Source organism: Delphinus delphis, chromosome 14 (assembly GCF_949987515.2).
Source record: "Delphinus delphis chromosome 14, mDelDel1.2, whole genome shotgun sequence".
Classification (NCBI taxonomy): Eukaryota; Metazoa; Chordata; class Mammalia; order Artiodactyla; family Delphinidae; genus Delphinus; species Delphinus delphis.
Genome location: NC_082696.1, coordinates 1,547,236 through 1,572,988, shown reverse-complemented (window position 1 = coordinate 1,572,988; position 25,753 = coordinate 1,547,236). Strand labels below are relative to the sequence as shown.

The 25,753-nt window shown below is 49.7% G+C and overlaps 1 protein-coding gene across 2 annotated transcripts in view; it reads left to right on the top strand.

Moving 5' to 3' along the window:
- Positions 1–25,753, top strand: part of SMOC2 (SPARC related modular calcium binding 2) — a 154,179-nt gene that overhangs the window by 92,882 nt on the left and 35,544 nt on the right. For both annotated transcript variants that reach the window (XM_060029625.1, XM_060029624.1), the window contains exons 8-9: positions 10,624–10,810; positions 17,527–17,609. In XM_060029625.1, coding sequence (XP_059885608.1) covers positions 10,624–10,810; positions 17,527–17,609 — 270 coding nt within the window. The remainder of the gene's footprint in view (positions 1–10,623; positions 10,811–17,526; positions 17,610–25,753) is intronic.

Below are 25,753 nucleotides of genomic sequence, written 5' to 3'. Positions count from 1 at the left end.
CCTGAAGTAAGACGCTTGTTTGCAGGGTCACCTCCTCTGAGCAGGCATCTCTGCTGCGCTAGTCGTCTGGGCCCTTACTTATCAATCCTGCCCCGCCGGGGAGAAAGGGATGCCACGCTCAGAGGGTGGGGCACTGTGTGCCAGGACTGTGTGCACCTTGCTGAATCCAGCACTCCCAGGGGCGATGCAGATGGGCCCCGTTCTCCTCACCCTGTAGATGGGGAGACCCCCAGAACACTCGGTGAGTGAGTACCGGAGCCTGGGTTGGCATCCTTCCCGGGCCGCGGTGTGTCCAGGACACCAGGGTGGGCAGTGCACCAGAGGCAGTATCGCTTGGGTCAGAATGTTGCTTTGTGTTTTCTCTTTCTCATCTCGGTTTTGTAAAGCCCTCTTTGGTTTGTCCGCTTGCAAAGAGAACGAGTTTGGAGAAATGTGGCCACCTCTGGATACAGTGTTTTTTAAAATAGGTTGCAATCAGCTGCGTTAGCTGATTTAACGTTAGCTGCGTTAAACCACTGAGCTTAACGTGAGACCTTCTGGACAATGGGAAATATTCTGATTTCTTTTGTAAGGCATCCAAATATAAAATCATCCTGCTTTTCTTACCTTCCTTTTGTCATGTCTCCTGACTCTGCAGAACTTAAAGGGAAAAACAGGTAACATTTCTAGGGCACATTTTCGGTGCAATGATGTGTTTACCCCTCGCTGACTGCCCACAGCTCTGTGAGTGAGAAAAGGACGCGGCAGCTGTCTGTTGTCCTGGAGAGAGAGGGGTGCTGTGCTAGGGATGACCCAGGTCTCGGGGTCCTTGAGCAGCGGCAGGAGAGGCTCCCGCGGTGGAGGCCTTGGTGAGACTCGCTGAGGCCAATGCAGTGAGGGTGGGGACAGGTCAGGGGTCCAGGGAGCACCCTGGAGAATTAGGGTCCATGCAGAGGAAAGAGCGGAATAAAAGGGACCCGGATTCAGGTTTTCAAGAGTGATGTTGGTGAGACTGTCACTGATAAAACAATCTAGAAGATACAGAGAGAGGTTAGGATGGAAGCGGGTGTGGTTTGGGCCATTCTCTGTCAGGGGCTCTGAGGTCCTTCTGGGGTGGGTGGTCTTCTCCGGGGCTCACGGCACTGGGTCGCTTCTCTCCCCTGTCTGGGACTCGGGTTCAGACTAGAAACGGTTACTTAGGTCTGTTGCTACAGGAATAAACATGGGAAGAAAGCAATTAGAATGGACACCCGGGGTCACTCTTTTCTTTCCAAAGAAACTGTATCTGTGAATTACATCCAGATCTTTATTTTTTGGGAAATATACGTTTGACTGTGGGCTTCCCGTGTTACCTGTTTATACCATTTTGGGGATGTTTCTAGACAGGACTGGTATGTGGCTTCCAAGGGCAGAGGGGCAGGGGTGCCGTGTGTGGGATGTGGCGTGTTTGCCTTGGTGTGAGTGTGATTCTCACCCAGCTTCGCCTGACTCTGCCATCCTGAGTGAGATATAAAACTTTTCAGAGCCCGTGTTTCCTCACTGGTAAAATACACGTGGTAATACGTATACCTCGGTCTGTTATTACCAGGATTAAAGGAGAATATGCATGTAGCTGGGTTCCCTGCCCGCCATGCCTGTAAATGTTACGGCAACAATCCTGGATTTAAAAGCTAATCTTAAAACTCTTCCTTTGGAATTAAATTATACAATTGATCGTAAACATGTGTCACTTATGCGCAAAGCCTTAGCGCCATGAATCCCAGTTTGATATTTTACTGAAAGTGGACATGTGAGTAATTATATTCCATCAAAACTGTAAGTTTCAAGGTCTCCCCCCACCCACTCTGCCATTTCTAGAAAATCAAATTCTACAGGGGCAACTCTCTTTTTTTTTTTTTCCTTCTTTGATCATCTGTGTTGTGCAATTAAAAAGAAAACCACAGACAATTCCATGACTGATGAAGACAACATATGTAAAAATTAAGTAATGGATTCTAAGAGAGCGGGCCTGGCCTCAGACCAGGACTTCGAGGCCAGGATGGCTCAGTTTAAACCCTGTCTCTGACACTCTGTCTTTACCTTCTCTGATTCAATCACAGAACTTGCAAAATGATAACAATAATCCCACCTCACAGAATTATAGCAAAGTGATTCAGTTATACATATTTTTTTTATACATTCTTTTCCATTATGGTGTGATCAAGCAAATTAATACCTGAAAAGCAGGTAGTCACAAGAACCCACTAAATGTTATCGAGTATCACTCTCCGATCTCTGCTGTGTGTGAAACTCCTATGCTTTCTTTTTCTTTTCAAAGATTTCTTTGATGTGGACCATTTTTAACGTCTTTATTGAATTCATTACAACACTGCCCCCGTTCCGTGCTTTGGCCTTTTGGCTGTAAGGCATGCGGGATCCCAGCTCCCTGACCAAGGATCGAACCTGCACCCCCTGCATTGGAAGGTGAAGTCTCAACCACTGGACCACCGGGAAAGTCCCTCATATGCGTTTTATAAGTGAATCCTACTGGACAGATTGTTTATTATTTTATCCCCGAAGTATTTTTATATGTGAAGTCCTTTGTAAACCTCAGAGTACTTCACAGACTTCCATTCCATGTAGCAGTTAAGCTTTTAGTGTCCACCAGCTAAGCAACGTATAACCACCCACAGCAGTTAGGGATCTGTATTAAAGAAAATAATGTCCACTTTAGGAGCCCCAAAAGCCGTCATATACATTTTAAGACAGAGCGAGGGTGCGAGTCTTCCTGTTGATTCAGTGTCCTGACGAGGTTAGTACGCGTGTCCGTGTGAGGGCTCTGGAGGTGACAGCATCCTTGGTCCACAGGGGCATGGTGGTCCCGCCTTTAATTTGGTGCTCGTCATTACTTTGTGCCGAGTTACCTGTGCATCTCAATCTGCGTTTACTAACGTTCCAGGTTTGCTATTTTCTGTCATGTGTGTCTGGTGGCCTCGGATTAAGCCCTCGTTATCCCTTGTAGGGACTAAGGACAGCCTTGAACTGGCCTTTTGTCTGCAAGCTTTGCCAGCAGGGTTTAAAACACAAACATGATCCTGGCACTCCTCCTTGCAAGGCGTTCCGCTGCTTGTGGAAATTGCTTTACCTCCTCCAGAGCCCGCACTCTGGCTCCTGCTGCCCGGCAGCCCACCGCTTGCCGTGGACCCTCCCTCTGAAACCCTGCTTCCTTGTGGGAAGGCCAGCCCCGCATCCACCGTATTTGCTGAGCACATGTGAATGTGCCATTGACCTTATGCATGTGAAAGGCAGGGGCCGTGTACTGATAAGGGCAAGTGGCAAAATGCCAGGAGAAGCAAGATATTTGGTGGTTTAACTAGGTGTAGTTTTTGAGAGAATTCTGAAAATACTATAAGGAAATGCAAAGAAAATAGAAGATGCTGATTTTTGCCCTCTGAAGCTGACACCAGAATGCCTATTGTATCTGACAGCTACTGCTTCATAACAAATAGCCCCAGGATGTTAGCTGTGATCAGCGACAAGTGTTCATTTCTCATGCATCTGCTGATCATGGGGCTCTGCTGGGAGGCTCCAGGCTGCATGTGGGTCTGGGTCTGTCCCATACATCTCTCCTCTGAGTGAGTGAGGAGGATGTGAGTGAGGAGACCAGAGGATGCCCTGCTCCTGGCAACACCTAAGGGCAGGAGAGTGGCCCACACGCATACAGGTGTCCAGCCCCAGCCTGCAGACACCCCACGAGCAGTGTAGTTCCCACGTCTGAGCCCAATGTCACAGGACAGGGGAGACACCCTGCCAGTGTCTGGGGGAGCCGCAAAACCCCTGGTGAAGGGGAGAGAAGACGGATTGGGCCAACGTGTCATCACTTATTCCTGGAAATCAGTACATAATCATCCCGAGTGAGAGAAGCTGAGGGGGTGGGGATTGAGGGCCCAGCAGAGCACCGTCCGGATGGCCGTGAGTGTTGGATGGGGAAACGATGCATTTCTGAGCCGTCCAGCTGGTGGCTGCCATGGCAACTGGACTTGGCCAAGGCCTTCGAAGATAAACAAACTAGTCCACGCAGGTCCTGGCAGTGCAGCAGGGTGGCCAGAGCAACAGGATCCCGGCCAGCAGAGGACACTGAGGCAGAACACAGGGACTGCACCCAGAAAGCTGGGAGGAGAGCAGGGGGACAGATGGACTCACCTGGTCATTTCTGCAGCAGATTCCGCTGGATGTGAAAACTGCCCGTAGCTTAGATGTTCCTGCAGGGCAGACTCATGCCCACTGGACATGGGACCTGAGCAGATTCTGCACGTTCTCATAGCAAAAACTGTCCTCACCCAATTAAGCCAGTACTTAGAGGCCCGAGGGCCTTATTATTATGACTATTATTATCATCGTTGGAGTCCAGTCGATTTACAATGTTGTGTTAGTTTCCAGCGTACTACAGAGTGAATGAGTTATACGTATACATATGTCCCTTCCAGTTCAGATTCTTTTCCCATATAGGTTATTACAGAACATTGAGTAGAGTTCCCTGTGCTCTACAGTAAGTCCTCATTGGTTATCTGTCTTATATGTAGTGGTGTGTATATGTCAATCCCAATGTCCTCATTTACCAAGAGCCTATTATGAACAAGGCTGGCCTTACTGGTGTAACGTCAAGCCTGCTGTGTTTGTTTAGTGGGTAATGGAACACCACATCCTGGTGGACAAAAAGAAAGAGAAGACTAAGCGTTTGTTAAGTACTGTTCCTGGGAGCCAGAGATGGACTCGCACGTGTATTTGGTGTATCACTGAATCCGAGATACTGTCCATCTTCAGATAGACCAAAAAGGAAGATAAATATATTGCCCATTAAACTGTGGTCGCTATTTTCTCATATCTTAGGATCCCTATTTTATTTTTATTAAGAGAACTTTTTACGCGTCATTTAGGTGTCGATTGTCTATCAGGAACGTGTGCACAGTGAGGTGGGCTGCAGCGTGTGTGTCCCCCAGGGCAGGAGGTCTTCACCACCGCCGATGCTCTCAGGCTCTCCCGGGCCAGGGTGCTCGGAGGCCACCTCCGCTTAGGTTTCCATCACTCGACGATCCTTTTACCTGGGCTAGAGTTTTGTATAAGTGGAATGATGGCATCATATAAGTCCTGGTTTCTGCCTTTTTCACTCATTATAATAGTTTGTAGATTCACTCTTGTGGGTCTTATTTGTTTCCCATTTATTCTCTAGTTTATATGCACAATTGTACATTGTATGCGTATACCACGATCTGGGCGTTTTCCAGTAAATGGCTCTTCTAGTTGTTTCCGTTTGGGGGCTGTGATGAGCAAAGCTGCTGTGTGCATTCTGCACCCATCGCTCTGTGGATGTGTGTTCTAATTACTCTTGGGTGAACACCTGGTGTAGACGTCACACTTGTGTGAGGAACGCAGGACGGTCCGCACTGCACCACATCGTCGCCAGCCTCGGGGGCCTCTGGAGTGGGTCCTCGGGGCCCCTCCCGCAGGCCCACGGAGGCACCTCCTGTGGGTTTGCTTTGCATTTCCCTGGGGACTGGGGACGCCCGGCGGTTTTCTCACTGCTTATTGTGGAGTCACATACCTTTCCTTTTGAATTGTCTGTTCAGATCTTTGCCCAATTTAAATTAGATTATTTGTCCTTTTTATTGATTCGTAGGGGTTATTGACATAACCCGAATCTTTGTCAGGTGTGTGTGTTACGAACATTTTCTCCCCGTCTGGGGCTCGCCTTTTCACTTTCTCAATAGTGTCTTTTGGTGAGTGTAAGTTCTAAAATGTATTAATAGCATCCAGGTTACCAGATTTTTCATTTTGTGGGTAGGGTTTTCTGTGTCTGCCGTAAACCCCCCCAGTATTCATGGGAAGCCCTTCAGAGGGAGAGCTGACCACAAAACTGATAGCTGCCATGGGCATCCTTCTGAAATGCGGCCAAGTCTGCAGACCATGTTTTTAGAATGGATACGATATGTTATTGCTGCCTATAAAAATGCTTCAGGCTTTATTCAACCCAATTAGTCAACCCAATCATCAATTCTAAATCATCTCTCAACGTTTCCTTTGCCCGCAACGTATTCCTCAAGTGGGGACTGTCTTTGGGTGGTTTTTCTTGGACAAATTCAGTGGCTTCTTTCGACACAGCTCACCTTCCTTTGGACGCCCTCACATTAAAATTCCTTCTGTTCATTTTTTCTCTTTCAATTCTTCTTCTTTCACACATTAACTCCCCAACATTCAGTATAAGAGAAAATTATGTAGTTAAAGCCCTTCTGAATAGGAAAGAAGTCATGGTCGGTCGTACCACCCTGCACGTGCCTGATCTCGTCTGAATAGGAAAGAAAACGTAAATATTTTCATCTGACCTATGAAAGTGGGCGGTATAATTTGAATTTTGTGAGCATTAGTTATTTTATTTTCATGCTGAATTATTTCCAGAATCCCAAACTTCATATTTATCCATTGGAGGACATCCTTTTGGAATGGTTTCAAACCTAGCTTTTCATGAGATAGTTACTGTAAAACTCCAGCTTTGGTACCCTTTGCGACGCTGACCCACCAGCCAGCTGCAGGCGTCTCCACTGGCACACACACTTTCACCTGGTCCTCAGCCAGTCCTGACCAGAACTTCACAAGCGCCTTCCAACCGTCCCTCCTTCCCTCTCGCCTATTTCCACCATCGTTGTTTGGCCCTCTCCATTTTTACTTTCTCTCAAGAGTCCCTTTTTCTGTGCTCTTTCCCACCATGTGATGAGATCTCACTGACATTTTTCTAAAACGTGGTTGGGACTTGTCTTTTTGGAGTCCCGTTCCCGTGTGTCTCAGTGATGGGGTGAGTTTCCAGTGCGATGAAATGCGACTTGTTGGCCGTTCATCTCCTTTTCCAGGCGCGATTAACATCCTGCACAGAGCAGGGGCGTCTTTGCTGGAGATAATCCCGCTCCAGGAGCTTTTCCCCTCAGCCATCTCGTTTTGGCCCCGGCGGGATGGGGCAGAGCTCAGCTGTCTCAGGAGGGTGACTGTTAGACAGATGGGACAGCCCCTTAGCCTCTGTTCCCTTGGACCATCATGAATTTGTTTAAAGAAGATCCACTTCCTTCCATATGGCCCTAAAATGTAAAATGTAATTGCATTTCTCCCGTAAGAGAAACTGAATTCCCCACACGGAGCCAGGTTTACCAAATAAAGTTGCATAAGTGAACGGCTCTAACTTCAGCCAGGATGTTTATATAAACAAACACGGACTCTCTTCTGACTTGGCAACGATGTCTGCCATATTTTACAACATTCTCAGCAAATTTTAAGAGGTGGTTGACTTAATCAATACTACCTTGCTTATGGTGAGCCTTCAAATATGATGTACAATCCTCAAAAGGGCCATTTCAGGAATTTTCCAGAACTATTTCTATAGATCAGTATGTTCTTGGATAGAGCATGGAAAGCATTTTGTGCCCAGATAATCACACCATAAATTCTGTTCACTAGTAAAGCTTCTGAAAAAGGGCCAAGTGCACAGGAAAGTAAGCAACGTGTCTCCAGGAGAGCTTCCTGGAGCAGGTCCCGCCATCAGCTGAGCCGCCTGCATGTGGAACTCCAGTGAGGGACGGACCAGCTACCTTGAGGGTTTCAAAAGACAGGAACCAGTTGCCTCTGAAGCCGTGTAGCCCAGCCTCCGTCCTCCTTAGGTTGCCCCCATGATCTAAAGTAACGAATCGGTCACTTCAGAAAGAAACGTGAGTCATTGTCATTTTGATTCCAAGCCAGTTTCCTAGTCACAGTTGGAGCGAAATCCTCGTTAAATTAACCCTGTAACACAGGGGGTCGGTTTGATTTATGTATCTGCCTATTTGCTGAGCAAAATCTAGAGTGCTCAGAAAAGTACAGAACTTAAAGGAAACCATCAGTATGAATTTTTAAAAACTTGGGTGGTGCTTTTATAAGAAATGCAGCACCATCCATTTTTTGTGTGTATTAGAGATGAGCCGTGTATTAGAAAGCCCGTACCCGGGTACCCTGTTGGCTCCCAGAGCAGTGCCTGGTGCAGTGTTTGTTGAGTGCACCAGTCAGTACAGTGTGACTACTGGTGGAAACCAAGTGCCCGATCCGGAGGTTGGGCTGATTTAGAATCATGACTTTGCTATTTAAAATTCTTAACTTGCAGACGGCCCCGACCCCCCCAAAAAAGATCCACTTCTGGAAATGAAAGCCACAGGGAATTTAATGGAATTGCACGGATGCCTCGGAGAGCAGAGGGCAGCTCAGACAGCTCAGGGTCCCGGAGTGGGCTCGGGACCTGGTCCACATGCTCACAGACCACATTCCTTCCTAAAGGGGGCGGAAGCTGAGGGTGCAGGGCTGTCTCTGTAGCAGGGACCAGGGTGCTCGCTGTTAGGAACAGAACTGCATGGCGCGGCTCAAGGGCCATTTCTTCCTTCTTCTCTCGTGTTCATTAAACCATGTAGAATGACTGTGAGATTTGAACCAACCTGGGCTTCGAGATTATCCTACAAGACGTCAGTCTGGACACACAGCATTACAGCTTCCACCCTCCTCGTCCATTTTCAGGAGGCTGAGGTCAGCCAAGGAGGAAGCACTGTGAGTGTCTTCTGAGTCGGAGTGAGGGGCGAATCCCAGGCGCCCCGTCCCTTTGTGTTCTTCCAGGACGTGTGCAGGGATGCTCTGCCCACACGATAGCAGCATCTGATAACACAGTCAGTAGATGAACTCATCCCAGCATTAAATGTACATGCGACTGTCCTCAGATTGCAAATGGAATTACTAGGGAAAGAAAATCTAGGTGGTTTGTAACTGTTAATGCCAGGACTGTGAGTTATCTCAAAACAGATTTATTGAGTGCCTGTGATATGCCAGGCATTATTTTTTCTTTTTTAAATTTATTTGTTTTTAACCTCTTTATTGGGGTGCCAGCCATTAAAAAAAAATTATTTTCAGGCATTTTTTCAGTGCTGGAAAAATAATGAAAATGAGAGCTAACCCTTATGAAACACGGTTTCTGTGACACACTGCATGGGGAGCCTCCTTCAGTCTGGTCACCTGCGTCGTCACCTGCGTCAGGTGCCTAACTCCTAAGTGCCATACCCCCATCGCCAGCCACAGCGGCACTGACACAGAAGCACACCCCTTCCCAGCTTTCGGGGGTTCCCCACCTGTGCGGTGTCACCTCTACAGTTATAACCTCCCTGTAAACAGTAGTTAGTTCGTTTCAAAGCAGGCTAAAACGTAATCTGTGGAAAATTACTTTCTAAGCAGGAAATTGCTCTAAAGATTTTATTTAAAATATATTCGTCCAATATGTTGTCTGTTTTCTTTTCCCTTTTACGGGGAAATATGAAAACAAAAGAATCTTTAGATCCCAAAAGACAGCTCAGGTGAGGGAGAGCCTGTTCTGAGACAGCCCTGTCCGAGGGCAGAGGTCTTGCGGTGGGCTGTTTGTTCGCGCTGGCTCTGATTCGGTGCAGAGGCCAAGCCAGAGAAACCCCACTCCAAGGGCGGAAACTGGAAACAAGCGCCCACATTTGGAATTCTTTTTTTTTTTTTTTTGCTGTACGCGGGCCTCTCGCTGCTGTGGCCTCTCCCGTTGCGGAGCACAGGCTCCGGACGTGCAGGCTCAGCGGCCATGGCTCACGGGCCCAGCCGCTCCGTGGCATGTGGGATCTTCGCGGACCGGGGCACAAACCCGCGTCCCCTGCATCGGCAGGCGGACTCCCAACCACTGCGCCACCAGGGAAGCCCCTGGAATTCTTTAACACGGGTGAGGAGGAGGTTTAGTTCGCTGCTGTGAATTTTTAATGCCATGTATTTGGGCTGGAAGGATGCAGAACAGGAACATTTGGAATATTCTGTGCCCAATGTTTTCTGGATTATATTTTGAAGCTCTTGTGAATCTCTAGTGAGGGATAAAGTGGTCTTCACCTTCATTTGACTCAAATTCGTTACCATCTGAGGATCACTGAGTAGCATGGACTCGTTTATATGGTTCTAAGGCATTCTCGGTCTCTTTGGGGCAGAAGGTGGATCTAAGTAAGCTCATGTCCAAATGCAAAAAAGAAACTGAATTTATTAACATAAAAAGACATAAGGCTTTATACATGGAAATACCCGGCCCTGGAAGTTTTTTAAGTGATCGCTTAGTTTTCGTGTGGATGAGTTTCAGCGCTAAGCCCTGGACACAGCTTTAAAAAAAAAAGCCCCTCGTCTTCTTCTTGACTAATTTCCAGAAACGCAGGCTGTTTCGGAAATACTGCAGCTGGGATTTCCAGACTCAGCCTCAGTCAGCCCTCGGGGCGAGTGGGGGGCTGCTCTTCCAGGACCCTCCTGGGGGGTGTGGGTAGTGGTGTCAGCACATCGCGGCTGCAGCGGGAGGGGCCGCCAGGACTCGCTGGGACTGGACCACGTGCCTGCTGGCCCGGGCCCCTGACGGGGACCCAGAGCAGAGGACCGTGGCCGTCCCTGGGGCCTGGGTCCCACCTGTGGCCTCCGGGCATCCACGGGGCGTCAGATCCACCTGTGGACGCTGACCGCCCGCCCTGACCCTCCTCGCCGGCCCCTCCGTTTCCTGTTCAGTCTCATCCCCTGTAGGCTCCCCGGGTGACCCGCCGCGGCCTCACGCGTGTCTCTTTCTCGCTGCAGTGTCCTCGTGTGACCAGGAGCAGCAGTCAGCCCTGGAGGAGGCCAGACAGCCCAAGAACGACAACGTGGTCATCCCCGAGTGCGCCCACGGCGGCCTCTACAAGCCGGTGCAGTGCCACCCCTCCACGGGCTACTGCTGGTGCGTCCTGGTGGACACCGGCCGCCCCATCCCGGGCACGTCCACCAGGTAAGTCTCCGTGGGGCCGGGAGACCCCGGAACGCAGAGCCCCCATGGTTCCCACCCTCTGCAGATGCGACGCCCGTGCCCCGGACCTCACCCCACTTCTCAGTGCGGAGTTAACGCCGGTGCCGGCAGGAGCCCATCTCCCTGACGTCACCAGGAGCTGGCGATGCCAGCGATGGCACGAGGGTGTTGAAGACAGACTTTTTAGGCAATTTTGCTCCTATCTGTATTCACGCAGGCTGGAAGTTTGAAAAATGACTCTGGTATCCAGGCTGGGGTGGGCACCTAGAATGTATCATCTATCACCTCAGCTTCTTTTGTCCCCGGTGTTGGCAAAGGGAACCTCGCATTTCACAGGAACCGATTGCCCAGGACAACTCTCTGTAGTCCAGAGATACCTGTCTCCTGAAATTGCCACTGAAAAAGAAAGAGAGTACTGAGGTCAGGGGCAACAGTAGTTACTCAGGGTCTGAAATACAAACCAACCCATTCATTCATGTTTTGTGCGAGTCCGAGCAAAGAAAGTATTTTTTTTTTTTTTTTTTTTTTTGCGTACATGGGCCTCTCACTGCTGTGGCCTCTCCTGTTGCGGAGCACAGGCTCCGGACGCACAGGCTCAGCGGCCATGGCTCACGGGCCTAGCCACTCCGTGGCATGTGGGAACCTCCCGGACCGGGGCACGAACCCGTGTCCCCTGCATCGGCAGGCGGACTCTCAACCACTGCGCCACCAGGGAAGCCCAAAGCAAGTCATTTTATAATAGCACTGGGAGAAGACCTGATATTTGTTCCTGGAAATAGTGTGAACAAGTAAAAGGATGTTTTTGCGACTCTTGGTCGTATGAATTGACCTTTGGTTTTTCAGAGATTGGTATAAAAGTAGTTTACAGGTGAAGGACACTATTACCTCTCACATGTGATCCAGTTTAAGCCCTGGTTCCCGCTGCAGCACTGAGGCATGAGCACCTTGATGCCTCCTAAGATACTTTCCCCAATTTCTCAAGGGTGACCATGGTGCGTGTAGAAGGGGAAATGCACCCATGTAGATTCTGGGAGCTGGAAGGACAGGTAACCAGCTGACTTTTCCTCATGAGAAAGTCCAGCCACACCCCATCTGGCTCATTTGGGAGACCAGGCTCCTTGGGGATGGGAACCCCAGGCCCCGGCCGCCCTGGACCTCGACGGGGTGTCCAGGCCAGAGACTGAGGTTCCCTCTGTGGGTGGTCGTAGGAGATTGTTTCAAACATAAAGAGAACATAAATCTTCCCAGGGTTTTGTGTGAGAAATTGCTTTGCTCATTCCTGAATGCATCTGTATGTAGGGAGTGATCTTTTCTAAGAAACCTTTCTTGGGAAATGACATTTCCATTACTTCAAACTCAGGCTTGTGGACCCCAGGCCCAGCTGCAGGGGCGCTCAGAACGATCTCATAGCTCCGGCCAGCAAAAGTCCTCACGCTGTCAGAGCCAGGCTCCGCAGACTGGCTCAGATGCTGAGATCCGCTTTATCACGTTGTCCCTGTAGAACCTATAAACATTTTTATCTTACAGTCAGACGAGAAACACAAGAAGCCCTCCTCCCTCCTGTCCGTCCTGATTTCATTCTGTCCAGACGTTTTTGGAACAGAGTACCAAGTTCTCATTTTCCCTATTTTTTGTATAGGAGGGAGGGACTCCGTCTTCTTTGAGTTTCAAGAAACAGACTTCAATTAGACCCAGGGGAGGAGACCCCTCAGACTCGAGCTGTACTTTTCTCTCATTCGTTCATTCCTCTGTTCATCCTCTCCGATGCTGACTGTCATGACCCCGACACCATCAGAACTGAGGCTAGTAGCGAGGGGGGTGTCAGAACCCGCACGTTTCCCTCAGGGCTCCGTCCATCGAGGCTGAGCTGTCCTTACGGCCCACCAGTCTTAAACGTGGCCGCACCCAGTGCTCTCGGGGACAGAGACTCCGATTATTTCCGCGGTTAATGGACGTGCTTTTCATGAGCCGTTATTGTTCTCCCTGCTCTGCATCTTCAGCACACAAGCATGCTCTGGCCTGATTCCTGTCCTGGCTTCTAGAAGCACCACACGGCCGTGACGACATAATATGGCTTTTCTGACAGCAAGAAAGGCCTTCCCCATGGACCCTCGGTGGGCCTCCCCTCGCTCTAACTGGCCAGAATGTCACCCTCCGACCAGGCTACCTCCCGTCAGGGAGGGCCCTGGGCCCCATCATTCAGCACCCAGGCATGGACGGGGCCACCCCTGGGCCCCCGAGGCCACACGGAGCAGGTTCTACGTGTGGCAGAGTTTACACAGAAGGGATACGATCTCTTAAAGCTCCGAGAAACACTCCCCTCCCTGCCACCCAGAGGTTCCCTTTTTATTCACTAAACGTTTGAAATCCCTCAATGTTGAAGGTGCCGCTCTAGGGGTTGGGGGTATTCAGGGAACAAAGCGGACAGAACCCTGTGTCTCCATGGAGCTTATGTTCCGTGGGGGGAGAGGGACACAGAGCAAACCGCAGAAGCAGAAAAGCTGAACGTGAGGTCATACGCCGGCTTGTGATAGCTGCACTGGAGGACGACACACAGGAAATAGGGAACGGAGGGGCAGCTTCAGCTGGATGGCCGGGGGCTCCCAAAATGCTGAGGTCGGACGCAGGTCCAGAAGGATCTGGGGAGCAAGCCGATGATGTCTGCAGGGGGCAGTCCAGATGGAGGGGGGAATGTGGCCCCCGACAGCGTAGGTCCCAGAGCTAGAATCTAGTTATGTTTTGGTCAAAAGGGAGGATGTATCGATTAGGCAACTCTTCACTTCTGTTAGTGGTAAACCTGAAAAATGGGCATAAACAGGGAGGGACTATGTAACCTAAGGAAGGGGTGCAGAGATGGAAGGAGTTCCCTTTCAATGGATGCTGTGACTTGGTGATGTCACTGAGGACATAGGGTCTCCCAAGTCTTTCCTCTGACATCCTCATGTGTTGCCTTTGCCCTTGGACAGACTCCCCTCATGGTCACAAGATGGCTTCAGGGATCCGGGCATCTCATTCAGACACCACATGCTCAGAGGACACACAGCCCATCTCTCTCTTTCTTAGGAACCAAACAACCTTTCCTAAAAGTCCCCTAGCTGACTTAAGTCATGGACTATTGGCCGTAATTGGATCATATGACTACAGCTGAACCCATCACTGGCAAGAAAAATGGAATTGGTTTAAACAGATTTCTACGTGGATACTGGGAAATCAGTCAAAATCGTCAAGTTTAAGGCATATCTTATGAGACGCTGGCCGGCGTCACCAGCCCTCACTTACCCCTGCTTCTGCTGTGACTGAGTAGCAACGTCACAGAAAGTCTTCTGCATTATTGCTTACATACTTTCTGGTGCATAAATGCTATTTTCTTGCGATTTTTCTGAAATAAGCCGTTCCAGGGAGATGCTTTATAGTTTTGATTTATATTTGGGTAGACAGTTCAAGTCCCCCCCACAATCGTTCTCTATATTTTCTGATGGGGAAGCATAATTTAAAAATCCAAGAACAGTGAGATGACATAAATATAAAAGCATCCTCATTAGAAGCTAGTCCTCCTTTCCTGTGTCATCAGGAAAGGTAATTACAAAGCACACGTTTTGATACAGGCTTGTGCCAAAGACAATAAACGCACAGAGGCAGAGAGCAGCTACGGGGCAGAATTTCTAGGTGGGCTGGTCGTCAGGTAGAAACATGAGTTGGACCGCGTGCTGATGCATCTGCTGGTCTCCCTGCCTTTTTGAGTCAAAACTGACATCTTAGCCAAGGTATCCAGAGCCCCTGCAGGCCGGAGCCCAGGCCACGCGTGGTGGGACAGGACCTGGGAGGAGGGGGGCAGGTTCCAGCCTGGTCGCTGATTCATAGAGGGGAGAGCTGGCGTGAGCTATCGGGTTAAGCGTGGATCAGGCTGACCGCCAGCTGCTACATTAGCGCCCAGAACGGAGGGATTTCTCTTTCACTTTCTTGTTGGCCAATGAGGGTTTGTCCACCTGCCACCAGGCTGCAGGCTGCTCTGACCTGGCACGAGGATCCCGTTCCCAGCGTGTGGAGCCCACGCGGCTTGCTGGCCGTGTGAGCATGAAATCGAATTTCTCCCTGGCAGAGAGCCTGGTATCTGATGGGCAACCAGATGATTAAGAGATGTGCTTTTTTATCTTATACAAATAAGTTAAAATAAACACTATTGGAAAGGATGCTGACAGATGTCAGCACAATTTAAACGGCTTTATCTTCAAAGGCACTGATTCTGTTTCTCGAGATTGTCATTTCCGCAAGTCACAGTATTCCTTACAAGGAGCAGAATGTTGCCATTTAAACATACATTGTTGTATCAACGTCAGTGCTGGGATTCTTGAGACATCTACAGCCCCGATATGGAGCAAAACCAGGATGATCACGCAGTAAGGTTAATTTCCAGGCGGCTTCGCAGATTCAGGATGGGGTTGGCAGTTCTGTGGTTTCTTATCACCACGTGGGGGTACCGGCGTTGACTCCACGCCTTTGACAGGTTGTACACAGAGCTCATACTAACGGTCCAACTTCTTACCGTGACAGAACAGCCGGTGGCTGACGTTCTCACAGATCAAGCATCCCAGGGGTGGCTGGGCCGTCCGGCCTCCCCGGGAGCCCCGTCCCTAGCTGTACCTGCTTGCTTAGGACCTGGGACTTCGCTTGTTCTTTCACAGCTCACATTTCCCGGGCTGCTGGCTGTGAAGGTGTCGGCTGTAGCGTGGGTACCATTTCCAACCTCCCCAGCCCCACGGACGCTGATCTAGAGTCTGAAACGAGGAGTTTTCAGTCCTGAGCATGTGCTCCGTTTCCCCAGATTTAACAAGCGTGAGTAGCAACGAGCTCTTAGCCGTCTCTCCGTTACCTGGCTTCTCTCCCGAATGTTCCCCTAGGGAATTTCTGGCTCCTTACCGACCTGTCTCAGTCCCAGGTGGGAGAGGAGACACCAGGTGGGTAAGAGGTCCCTTCAGCCCCGTTCATTCCTGTGACCGTGGTTCCAGTGCCACCTGCACTGAACCCCCTGCATTTCAAAAGGATATGAGTTACTGGCTTTTGGCGAAAATGTGATAGCTTAGCCGTTAGCCGGAGTGTGTCAGGGACTCTTTAATTTCAAAAACAACATTTCAAAAAGGCATATTAAGTTTGTGTGAGTGGGGTGTTAAGTTTTCTGGTATCAAAGAGGCTATTCAGGATGTGAGTGGCTGGAGGAGCTCGTGGTGCCCTGGCTGTGTTTCAACCGCGCTGGACCCGACCCTCCAAGACCGGCCCCGGCTCCCCGGGCGCCAGGGAGGGATGCTGAGAAAGGATCCCTTCAGCGAGGAATTTCATTCTTCTATTTTCTCAGGTGGGAAAGCAAGAAATAATGAAAAATAAGAATCAGAAACGATCCCTATGCAGTAAACCTGATCTCGTATCTCTTTCTGAGAGAGTGAAAAGGAAACGGGCAGCGAGAGAGGGTGAGGCCTCGAGGGGACGTCGTTCATATCCTGGGAATCAGCAGCCCCCGGGCCTGACCGTCCCTCCTGCGCCGCCCCCGACCGGCTCTGACTGTCGTTCCCATTTGCCAAGAATCCTTCCTGACCCCTGAGACTGCATTAAGAGCCCTAAGGGCAGGTTCTCACAGCTGCCAGGCCCGCTACTGAATTGTCGACGTCCCCGTAAGACTGGGCGCTTGCCCCCAGGGGATGTGCATCTCCCTGTGTCTCCCAGCAGAGGGGCAGGTGCTGGGAGTCTCTCCACGTATCCCGCCCAAGGGGCTTTATAAAGAGCCTTGAAGGAGGCTCTGCTGGGCAAGCTGTCCACCTGGGCCTGGATCTGGAGCCCAGCCGGCAGATCCATCCAGAATTGCTGTCAATACTGGTATCCCCGAAGTGAAGTAGCCGCAGGCACCCGGCCCCGCCTACTCAGGTACCAAGGGCCACCCTGTTCCTGTGGACTCCGCGGGCCCAGAACATACTCTTTATTTTATTTTATTTTATTTTTTTGCGGTTCGCGGGCCTCTCACTGTTGTGGCCTCTCCCGTTGCGGAGCGCAGGCTCCGGACGCGCAGGCTCAGCGGCCATGGCTCACGGGCCCAGCCGCTCCACGGCATGTGGGATCTTCCCGGACCGGGGCACGAACGCGTGTCCCCTGCATCGGCAGGCAGACTCTCAACCGCTGCGCCACCAGGGAAGCCCCTCAGAACATACTCTTTATTCTTTGAACCCTGAGACAACCTTTTGTAGCTTCGGGAGTTAGATTTTGAATTCGTTGGTCTTTGAGTAATGTAGCAGTCAAGAATTCTGAGGTCCTCTCTGAGACTTTGCGCTCTTTCCCGGGGGCTGTGACCCTGCCCTCACGTACTGCTTGCGCTTGCATTTCCCCTCCTCAGCCCCTCCCCCCACGCTGAACCGTATCACGATCCCGTCCTAGGCAGGGGCGTTCGGCAGCCACTCTACAGGTTGTGTTTCAGAAACTGGATGGAGGGACAGAGCCCTGTGCGTCCTGCTGCTTCCTACTGACTGTGAAGAACGTACTAAATTGCCACAAAGGTCACCAAAGGTCCCACATCCCGAGCACCGTAACGTGAGGAAGAGATGCCCGTGTGTCCCGGGGACCGAGGAAGCCTGCGGTGTGAACACACGGGTGTGGAAGGCAGCGCCCATCTCGATGTCTCTAACTGGCTCTTATCTCTTTCCTTCCCCTCCTCCTAGGTACGAGCAGCCGAAATGTGACAACACGGCCAGGGCTCATCCGACCAAAACAAGGGATTTGTACAGGGGCCGCCAGCTGCAGGGTGAGTGGAGCGACGGGTTCGGTCGGACGCTCCAGCGGCCGCTTCGAGTTTTCTTGCAGATTCAGGATGAGGAAGGATCTCAAGCGAATTTAGTTGCAAGGAATGATTTCAAAGTAACAGAGGCAGTGAGTTTAACCTTACGATTATTGAAAATACATTCCCAGAAATGTTTCATGGATGTTCTCTTTCATCAGAAAGCCCGTAAGTGTTTGTGATACACCAAAAATGATGATTCCAACAGTTAAACCTCAAGCCCCGCCTGGACCCAGCGTCTTCCAGGAATTTATGTGAGGTTGAACTTGGTCGTGTGGCGTGAGCCCCGCGCCGGCCGACCCCCGCCGGGTTGCAGTTATCTGATGAGATCGCAGGGTAGGGACGTGACTCCTGCATCATGGCGGTTTCAGCGGCATCGGTGGGATGCGGCAGAGCTGGTGGCTATTTGGCTGCATTTCCGTCCTCTTTCTTTCCTTTAAATGCCTCCAGATTGTGTCCACGTAGCCACAGCCTCAGAGACCATGAAAGCCATTCTCTAACGTCTTTCTTCTAGCGCGAGTGGTGGATCTTGGTCTTACACAGAGTCTGGATAATTTCCTGTTTAGAAAAGTTCTGTGGTCCTTGCATGATTTGTACTGTCAATGATAAAGAGGGTTTTACAGTCCGAAAGGTAAAGATGTTTCTCTGCTGTGAGCAGAGGTAGAGAAGACTAGAGGGTCACCCATCCACCTCCGTATCCCCCCAGCCATACCTGGAACGAAGGCACTGGACACAGAAGGAGCGGAGAAGGCAGGACCTGGTCTGGGGGCGGGGGGAGCAGAGCACAGCCATGCTGTCAAAACCACTCTGCTGCCCCATGCTTGTTCTGAGACATTTGTCGTGGGTCTTCCGCTGTTTCCCCTCTCCACACCTTCCTTTCGACGCAGGTGGAGGAATCTCTGACATGATTGTGATCATCGCACGATGTCTCTCTGTGTGCGTGGTCAGTGGGGTTTACGTTCATGCATCAGGCTGCTTTCTGGATCCTGGAGCTCCCCGAGTGGTGTCCTCCAGTCAGAAGGGCGCTCTCTCCCTCCCTTGTCTGGTACAATCTCTTGCCTCTGCAGTCAGGTTTTAACACCGGTGGACAATAGTTTTCTTAACAGGGAAGAATGAATTTAGCATATGCTTGGTCCATGGCAAGACCCCAGTGAATGTTTGCTCCTTTTAGCTAGTCTTAGCCGTGCCACAGAAACTTCAGGCAATCTGTTCTTTGTCTCTGAGGTTCCAAGACTCTCGATTTTTTTTTTTTTAAGATGTTTTTGATGTGAACCATTTTAAAAGTCTTTATTGAATTTGTTACACTATTGCTTCTGTTTTCTGTTTTGGTTTTTTGGCCACGAGGCATGTGGGATCTTAGCTCCCTGACCAGGGGTCGAACCTGCACCCCCTGCATTGGAAGGCGAAGTCAACCACTGTTCCCTCAATTTTTTTTTTTTTGATAATCCAAAACTGCATTACTTCTAAATTGAGCTGCATGTGGTTTTTGCACATATAACATGAATGTCATTAATGAATGTGTGGTCAGGCTCTGCTCTTCACTAGTTAGAGATGCTACGACAGACAGAACACAGCCCATCCCATCTCCTGTTGGTGGGTGTGCTTGGCTAGGAAGGAATGTGCGTTCATGGTGGAATCCAGCACGTGGAACCCTGGGCTGGGACTCTGGATTTAAAGGCTGCAGTGGTCACTCATCTTCTGGGAAGCGCTGACCCTGGATATTGAGAAGTACCATGTGACATCACTCCTGGCTCGTCTGGGAGTCAGATGGGCCATTTAGAGAAAGAGCATCTGGCACTTCAGGGAACACCGTGTGAAGAGGTGCACCTCAGAGCTACAGAAACCACACCCCGTCGGAGAGGAGGTCGGTTAGGCTGAGCACAAAGGTGCCCTTTGCTTCCCCCACCTTCAGAGAAGCCCAAGTCCCCAGGCACGAAAACCATCTTCCACAAGCTCGGTAAAGGTCAGCTTGTTTTGCAATTGTAGATGTTTGGGAGTGTACCATTCATGACCACTTAATCATTTTGCTTTTTTGGAGATAATTATCCTTATTAGGGAAAAACAAGTAGGTCTTAAAATAACTCCTGGATCGAGGCTGTTCTTATGGAGAGGAGAAAACAATTTCCAGGATAACACAGCACCGTGGTGGGTAGGCAGACACTTGTTAAGTCACGTGCCAATGCGTCTTCTTCTAAAAAGGGATGGTTTTCATTTTAAGCAGTTTTTCTAAGTTTCGGCCAATAAGGGCCCTTTATTTTTCAAGCCAGGCTGATAATATCCTCACACACAATTCACCTTTTCGGGGCTTTGTTGATTGCCAGATGTTTATCTACATGCTGTGTAGGAGAGTGCGCGATTCCCCGGCTCACACTAACTGAGGGAAAATGAGCATTTAATCTTCGGAGGCATTAAAAAGCATTTAACCTTTTACCCCATGGACAGATCAAGCCCCAGCCTGAGGGGTCGCTTCCTGAGAAATGGGTCATGATTTTGGCTCTCGAAGATGCTTCGTTTCTTCTGTAACTTTCCTCACACGACTCATACCAAGGCGTCAGACCACACTTTCTCCCTCTGCAAACCTGCCCTGCCTCATTTTGCACTGGCATCTCTTAATCTCAGTGGCTTTTGAACCAACCTAGGTGCCCTGCTCCCAGGCCTGCCCGTCACTTCCTTCATCCCCTTCCGCCTTCTCTTGTCTCAGCTACAGGGCTCCTCACAGCTACGGGGAGTCTCCGTCGCCAGGACCTTGCCCATCACCCCCTTCTGCACCTGTCCCGGTCCTCTGTGCACCCTGCAGGACCCGGCTTCTTGGGGAGGCTACCCCTGGCTGACACCAACTGTGTGTGCTCCCACTGCATCCAGGGTACCTGATGCTGCTTTGCAGGTGTTGAGTTACAGGCTCCACCCTGTGTGCCACGTGGTTCTCCTGAGAGGTGGGCTGACCCCTGGGACGCGCACCAGCCAGCACAGCAAGGGGCACCCAGGAGGCCCTGGACGCCTGGAAAAGAGTTTGCGAATTAAGGGCACTAGGCAGGGTTTCTTTTCCTATTCTGAGCCTTTCTGACTCTTCTGTATTGAGTGATAACTGGTAGACTTAGATTTACCTAGTGGTTTTCCTGACTTAAAGGGCACAGAGCATGAGTCTTCAACGAGTGGGATTTCTGTGTGGGAAGAGGGTGACCTGATAGACAGAGTTCATTGTTCCGATTTGACGCCAGGGTGCTCTCTGACCAGGAGAAGGGGGAGAGCCCACCCTGTTCCCTCTCCGTGGTGGAGAGCCTTGCACACCCACGTGTGGCAGCTAAAGGCCACGGGAGGCCACACATGCGACCATTGCAGAGATGAGATGCAGGCAGAGGCCACGGCAGATGGCGATGTGCCTGCACTTGGCGCCCAGAGAGCAGCCCATCCACGGACCTGGGTCCCCCATCCCCGTAGAGGAACTGGTTCTGGAGGGAGCTGGTGGGAAAGATTGATGAGGGAGAGATTCTTACAAGTAAAGTCAAAATAAGTAAGCTTTATGGCTTAGAGTTTATGACCTCCTCTAACCTGGACCGATCAGACGATTTGTGTCTTTACACTTAAATACATTTTGTTGTCTGATTGTCATTCTGAGGTGCGATTTTAGCAGGATCAACAGGCTTTCAGTCTCCTCTGGGCTTCTGCTTCATTTAATCTCTTCCGATGGAGCAGTCACTGGTTTTGTTAGTCATCAGTTACAGTGCAACACAATCAAATACTTGTAGGCATTTGATAAGGAAGAACCCAAAGATAGGAGGGCAGGTAGAAAGAGTTCTGAGAGCAGGTGAGTCCACAGGGAGAAACCTCATTCCCTACTCCTAGCCCTTCTTTCCTCCATCAATTTTGGGGGAAGCTCTGACGTCCTCCTGGGGCTTCAGAGTGTTAGTGGTATAGCCCCAGGACCAACAAGAGGGTGGTGAAAAGTGTCTGAGGTTTTCTGGTACCAGAAAATGGCCTCCTTACTTTACTGCTTCATCCCCCAAACCAGAGCCATCGACTGTCCCCTGCCCCACAACTCTCCTGCATGCTGGCACCCAGATCTGCCACGTGTGTTTATTTTGATTAAACAGCCCCGTCCATAGCATCTCCAGCAGCTCTGTGGACCTCACAGCAATCAACAGCGGTCAAAGCCCCCTCCCTAACCTAAAAGCCCCTCTGAGGGAGAGTTAAGCCACCACACAGAGCCTTTTGAAGTCAACAGCCATGAAAATCTCTCTTCTCGGGGCCTTAGTGATTGCGGGCACAGTAGGGTCTTTGATTCCATTAGAAGCCCTCAAAGCGCCACCCGGATTTTCCAAGCAATATTTTAGCACAACTCTAAATGTTTTCAGAATTAATTATGATTTCCTGAGGCAGCATAAAATGATCCTTACGTTGCCCGAAGATACCTTCCCAGAGGTAATTAGACCCTGAACCTGGCATCTGTGCCGAGGACTGCATGGCACTCAGGGGCCGGTGTTTACTCTCCTCCAAAGTGGCCTGGGCCTTTGCGGCTCTTTCAGAGATAATAGGAGATGTCAGTATTTCAGCCGTTAGAAATGTCAGCGTCTGTGGTTCCGTGTCACATCAGGTACTGACTTCACAGACAGTGATGCTTTGAGCTGGGCTGGGAGCATGCTCGCTGGGGACCCTCCATGTGCTCTGCACCCGCAGTGAGCTCCTCACACCCCCAGCTGGGAGAGGCTTCCTGGTACCTGTCTCCCAGCACGAAGCCTCGCGGAGGTGAGGACAGGTGTGCTGTGTGTAGGAGAGGGTTTTAAACAGCGTTTTGCTCTTAAGAGCTGTCTGATGACTTTATAGCTAAACATCATTGCTGGTTCACTCGGTGTCCAAGTGTGGGTTGGATTCCGGCGTGGAAGGGACTGTTCTGCAGTGCTTGGGACAGGGACTGAGCTCCGTTATTTTATTTTTCGACTGGTGAGCTTGGTGATTAAGTGTGAAATTTAAACTATAAATCTGTACCTGAATAAGATGACTAATCCGCTAGAAGAAAACTGCATTTTGTAGAAAGCATGACAAAGAAAGGGACCGTTAAATCCAGTTTCCCTGAGGACAGGATGTTACAAGTAGAAACTCAGTTAAAAGCACATGTGTAATTTCCATCCTAGAGACCCATAAGACAGGAATCCAGGAACGAGGGAAGCCAGGGGAGTCCAGGGCTTGGGAACATGCAGTATCCTGCAGGGGTGTCCTGAGACGCGGGCTCTGTCTCAGATGTCACAGAGAATCACTCACAAGGAGCTGGGACAAGCCTGATCAGACACGAGGGAACATGTGTGAAACAAATCCTTTATTTGGTACTTAGCTGTTTCTTTAAAAAAAAAAAAAAGTCGATAAGATGCTAGGATGTGCAGAGGCATCCAGAAGACGAGAACTAAAACGTAACCATTGTACTTGGCAGAAGCCTTAGGTTTTTATTAGAATATTTAGTTCAGTTGATATTTTTCTCCATTTTTAAGAGAATAGGAGAAATTGGAGAAGGCTTGGAGGAGATCATGGGAATTACTCATTCGCAATAAAGTAAGAACAAATAAAGGCAAGTTGAGGAAACAAAGGCTATTTTTTTTTCTTAACATGAAGAGGAAAGAAAAATAAAGGTCAACTGAAAATGTTAAGTGACTTACAAAAAGGCGTCGGGCGCTTCTTCCATTTATCAAGGCTGAGCTGAATGGAGAAAAGTGAGTGTTGAGGTTATTTCTTGAGTTTTCTGAATGAACCCAAGAGGAGCATCCTTACCCTTTAGGATGTACCTGCACGGGGAGCTGAGAAGTCTAAACTCATGGAAGTCTTCGGTATTAGGTAGAAATGTGCTTTAAAAGGGGCAGGAGAAGGGAGAGACCATCTGTTTCCTTCATACTCTTTCAAGTGAAATCTACAAGTCGAATTCACTAAAAACAGTTTACGCACTTGTCCTGTGCCCACAGCTGGTGGGCAGCCTGCTCTTTTCAGCTTCGTATTCTCTCTCTTTGTTGCCGGCGGCACTGACTCCCTCCAGCCAAGTTCCCAGACAGGCGCTGAGCGGATTTCTGATCCCTCATCCACACCCGCAGCAGAAGCCTCTTAGGAGGCGCGGGCCGGCCAGGCGTCCATCCTGATGGTAGCGGCCGTCGCTGCCAGATGAAGTCGAAGCTTGGATGAGGCCGTCGCGCTTCACCCTCACCCCTTGCCTCTTCTCCCCACCGTGGAACCCACATCTCAGCCCAGCCACTCGTCTGCTCCAGAAAAGGGATGCGTGCGTCCAGAGGCCCAGTTCTCTCTCAGTGACTGGCCCTTCATAACCGTCGGCCTTGTTGGAAAGTTCTTTGCATTTTCTGCATCTTTGTTCCCTTCACTGTAAACGCGCTGTCTTCCGAGCCTTTTCTCAGCACACGTAACCATTCCTGATTTGGCCTTGATCTTGGATAGGCTGTGGGCTCCGAGGTTACAGCCCGCGATCTGCAGACCCCCCAGGCCCGGTGGGCACACGGGCCCGAAAGAAAGTGTTCCCTGGTCCCTCCTCATCACCGAACGAAGCGGTTCAGACCCCGTCTGTTGCCCTCGTGCTGTCTGTACTCCAGCCCTTTGCTGAATCATTCTCATCGGTCCCATTATCCTCCTGGTTATCCCGTGTTTTAAATCCAGAACTGGTCTGAACCCTGCAACCGCACTTACCTTCTCTGTTGTATCTTCCTGTTGTTAACTTAGGATTCCTTCTTTATAAACTCAAGCCTATGGAGCAGCTGGCCCAAGGCCAGATGCTTTGGGGGACGCAGAGCTCCTCAAAACCCAGTGCCAATCCCCTCCGGAGGAGATCGCAGTTTTATGATCCCAGGACTGGTGCTCTTAAACAAGACAGCAACGCTGTAACAGTTAGAAAAATCAGGGAGATGGAGACTGGTGCACAAGGAAAGTTTCCCCTTCTATCTGAAAACGTCATGTTATCATTCTTAAACCTCTTTTCCAGATTTTGTGCCAACGTCAGGACTACTTGCCCGCCCCCTGGATAGCACTTTTTGGGTTAGGACTCTCTTGGCCGTCTGCGGTCACCCCAACGCTGCACAGTCCTGGGGAGTGAGAGTTAAAAATCACTCCTGCAGAAATTCTGAGGGGAGTGGAGACAGGCAAAATCCCATTATCCGGGTTGGATATTGGCCAGAGCACGGGGTTATTACTCTTAGAATAGACGCAGGACTAATGAAAATGGCCCAGTGATGGTAGAAATTGAGTTCTATTCTTCCTGATAACTTAATTCCCTGCGAATTTAATTGGACCAGCCAAGACCACAGGGCTCGAATACATAAGCCGTGTGTTGGGCTGTTGGACACTCCCCAGTGACCAATGATGGTGGAAACTCCTCAAAACCTGGTTTATAATGAATACCAGCAGTCCATGGAAACTTCTAGAATGTTTTCACTGACAGGATGATTTAATTTTTTTCTCCGCTCTCTTCTGACTTGTCAAATCGAGAACAATTTTTCAGAAAAGTCAAGGGTTTCTCCCTCTGAGGGAAAAAGATAAATTGACTGCGCTTTGGCTGTTAATTAACTTTTAGAAATTCCTGAGACAAACTGTTCAAGAGTGATTTCCAGCAGAAGAGTTTGGGGTTATGAGCTCTCATCCCACTTACCCGTCTTTTCTCTGTGCTTTTGCTTATTGAGTTAGTTAACTTATTTAAGATGTATATTGTCCTTATTTACAGAGAACCTGAGGCACCTCCCTCTGTTCAGAGTCAGACATCCCAGAATCTGACAACTGATGCAGAACGGTATTGTCATCAGAGATTCCTTAAATTCAGGAAGTGTCAGATTTCTGATTTTTAAAAAATCTCCTGAGAAACATGCATTGTCTGTCATGAAACAGCGCTTTGGGGAGCACCTTTTGACAGGCTCTAGAAAGTGTGGTTGAAGTCAAGGTTTTGTTGAATACTTTGCCCTGTTAAATGATCCCCACTTGTTATCTTACAGAAGGATAAATTTGCTTATTCAAATGCAGCAGAATAGGAATTTTATCTTTGTAATTTCTCTAATGGAAAAAAAGTTTTGAAGAAAAGAAAGGAGCAAAATAGATACCAGAAATACAAAGGGATAGCTGTGCATGCCCCCATTCCCAGT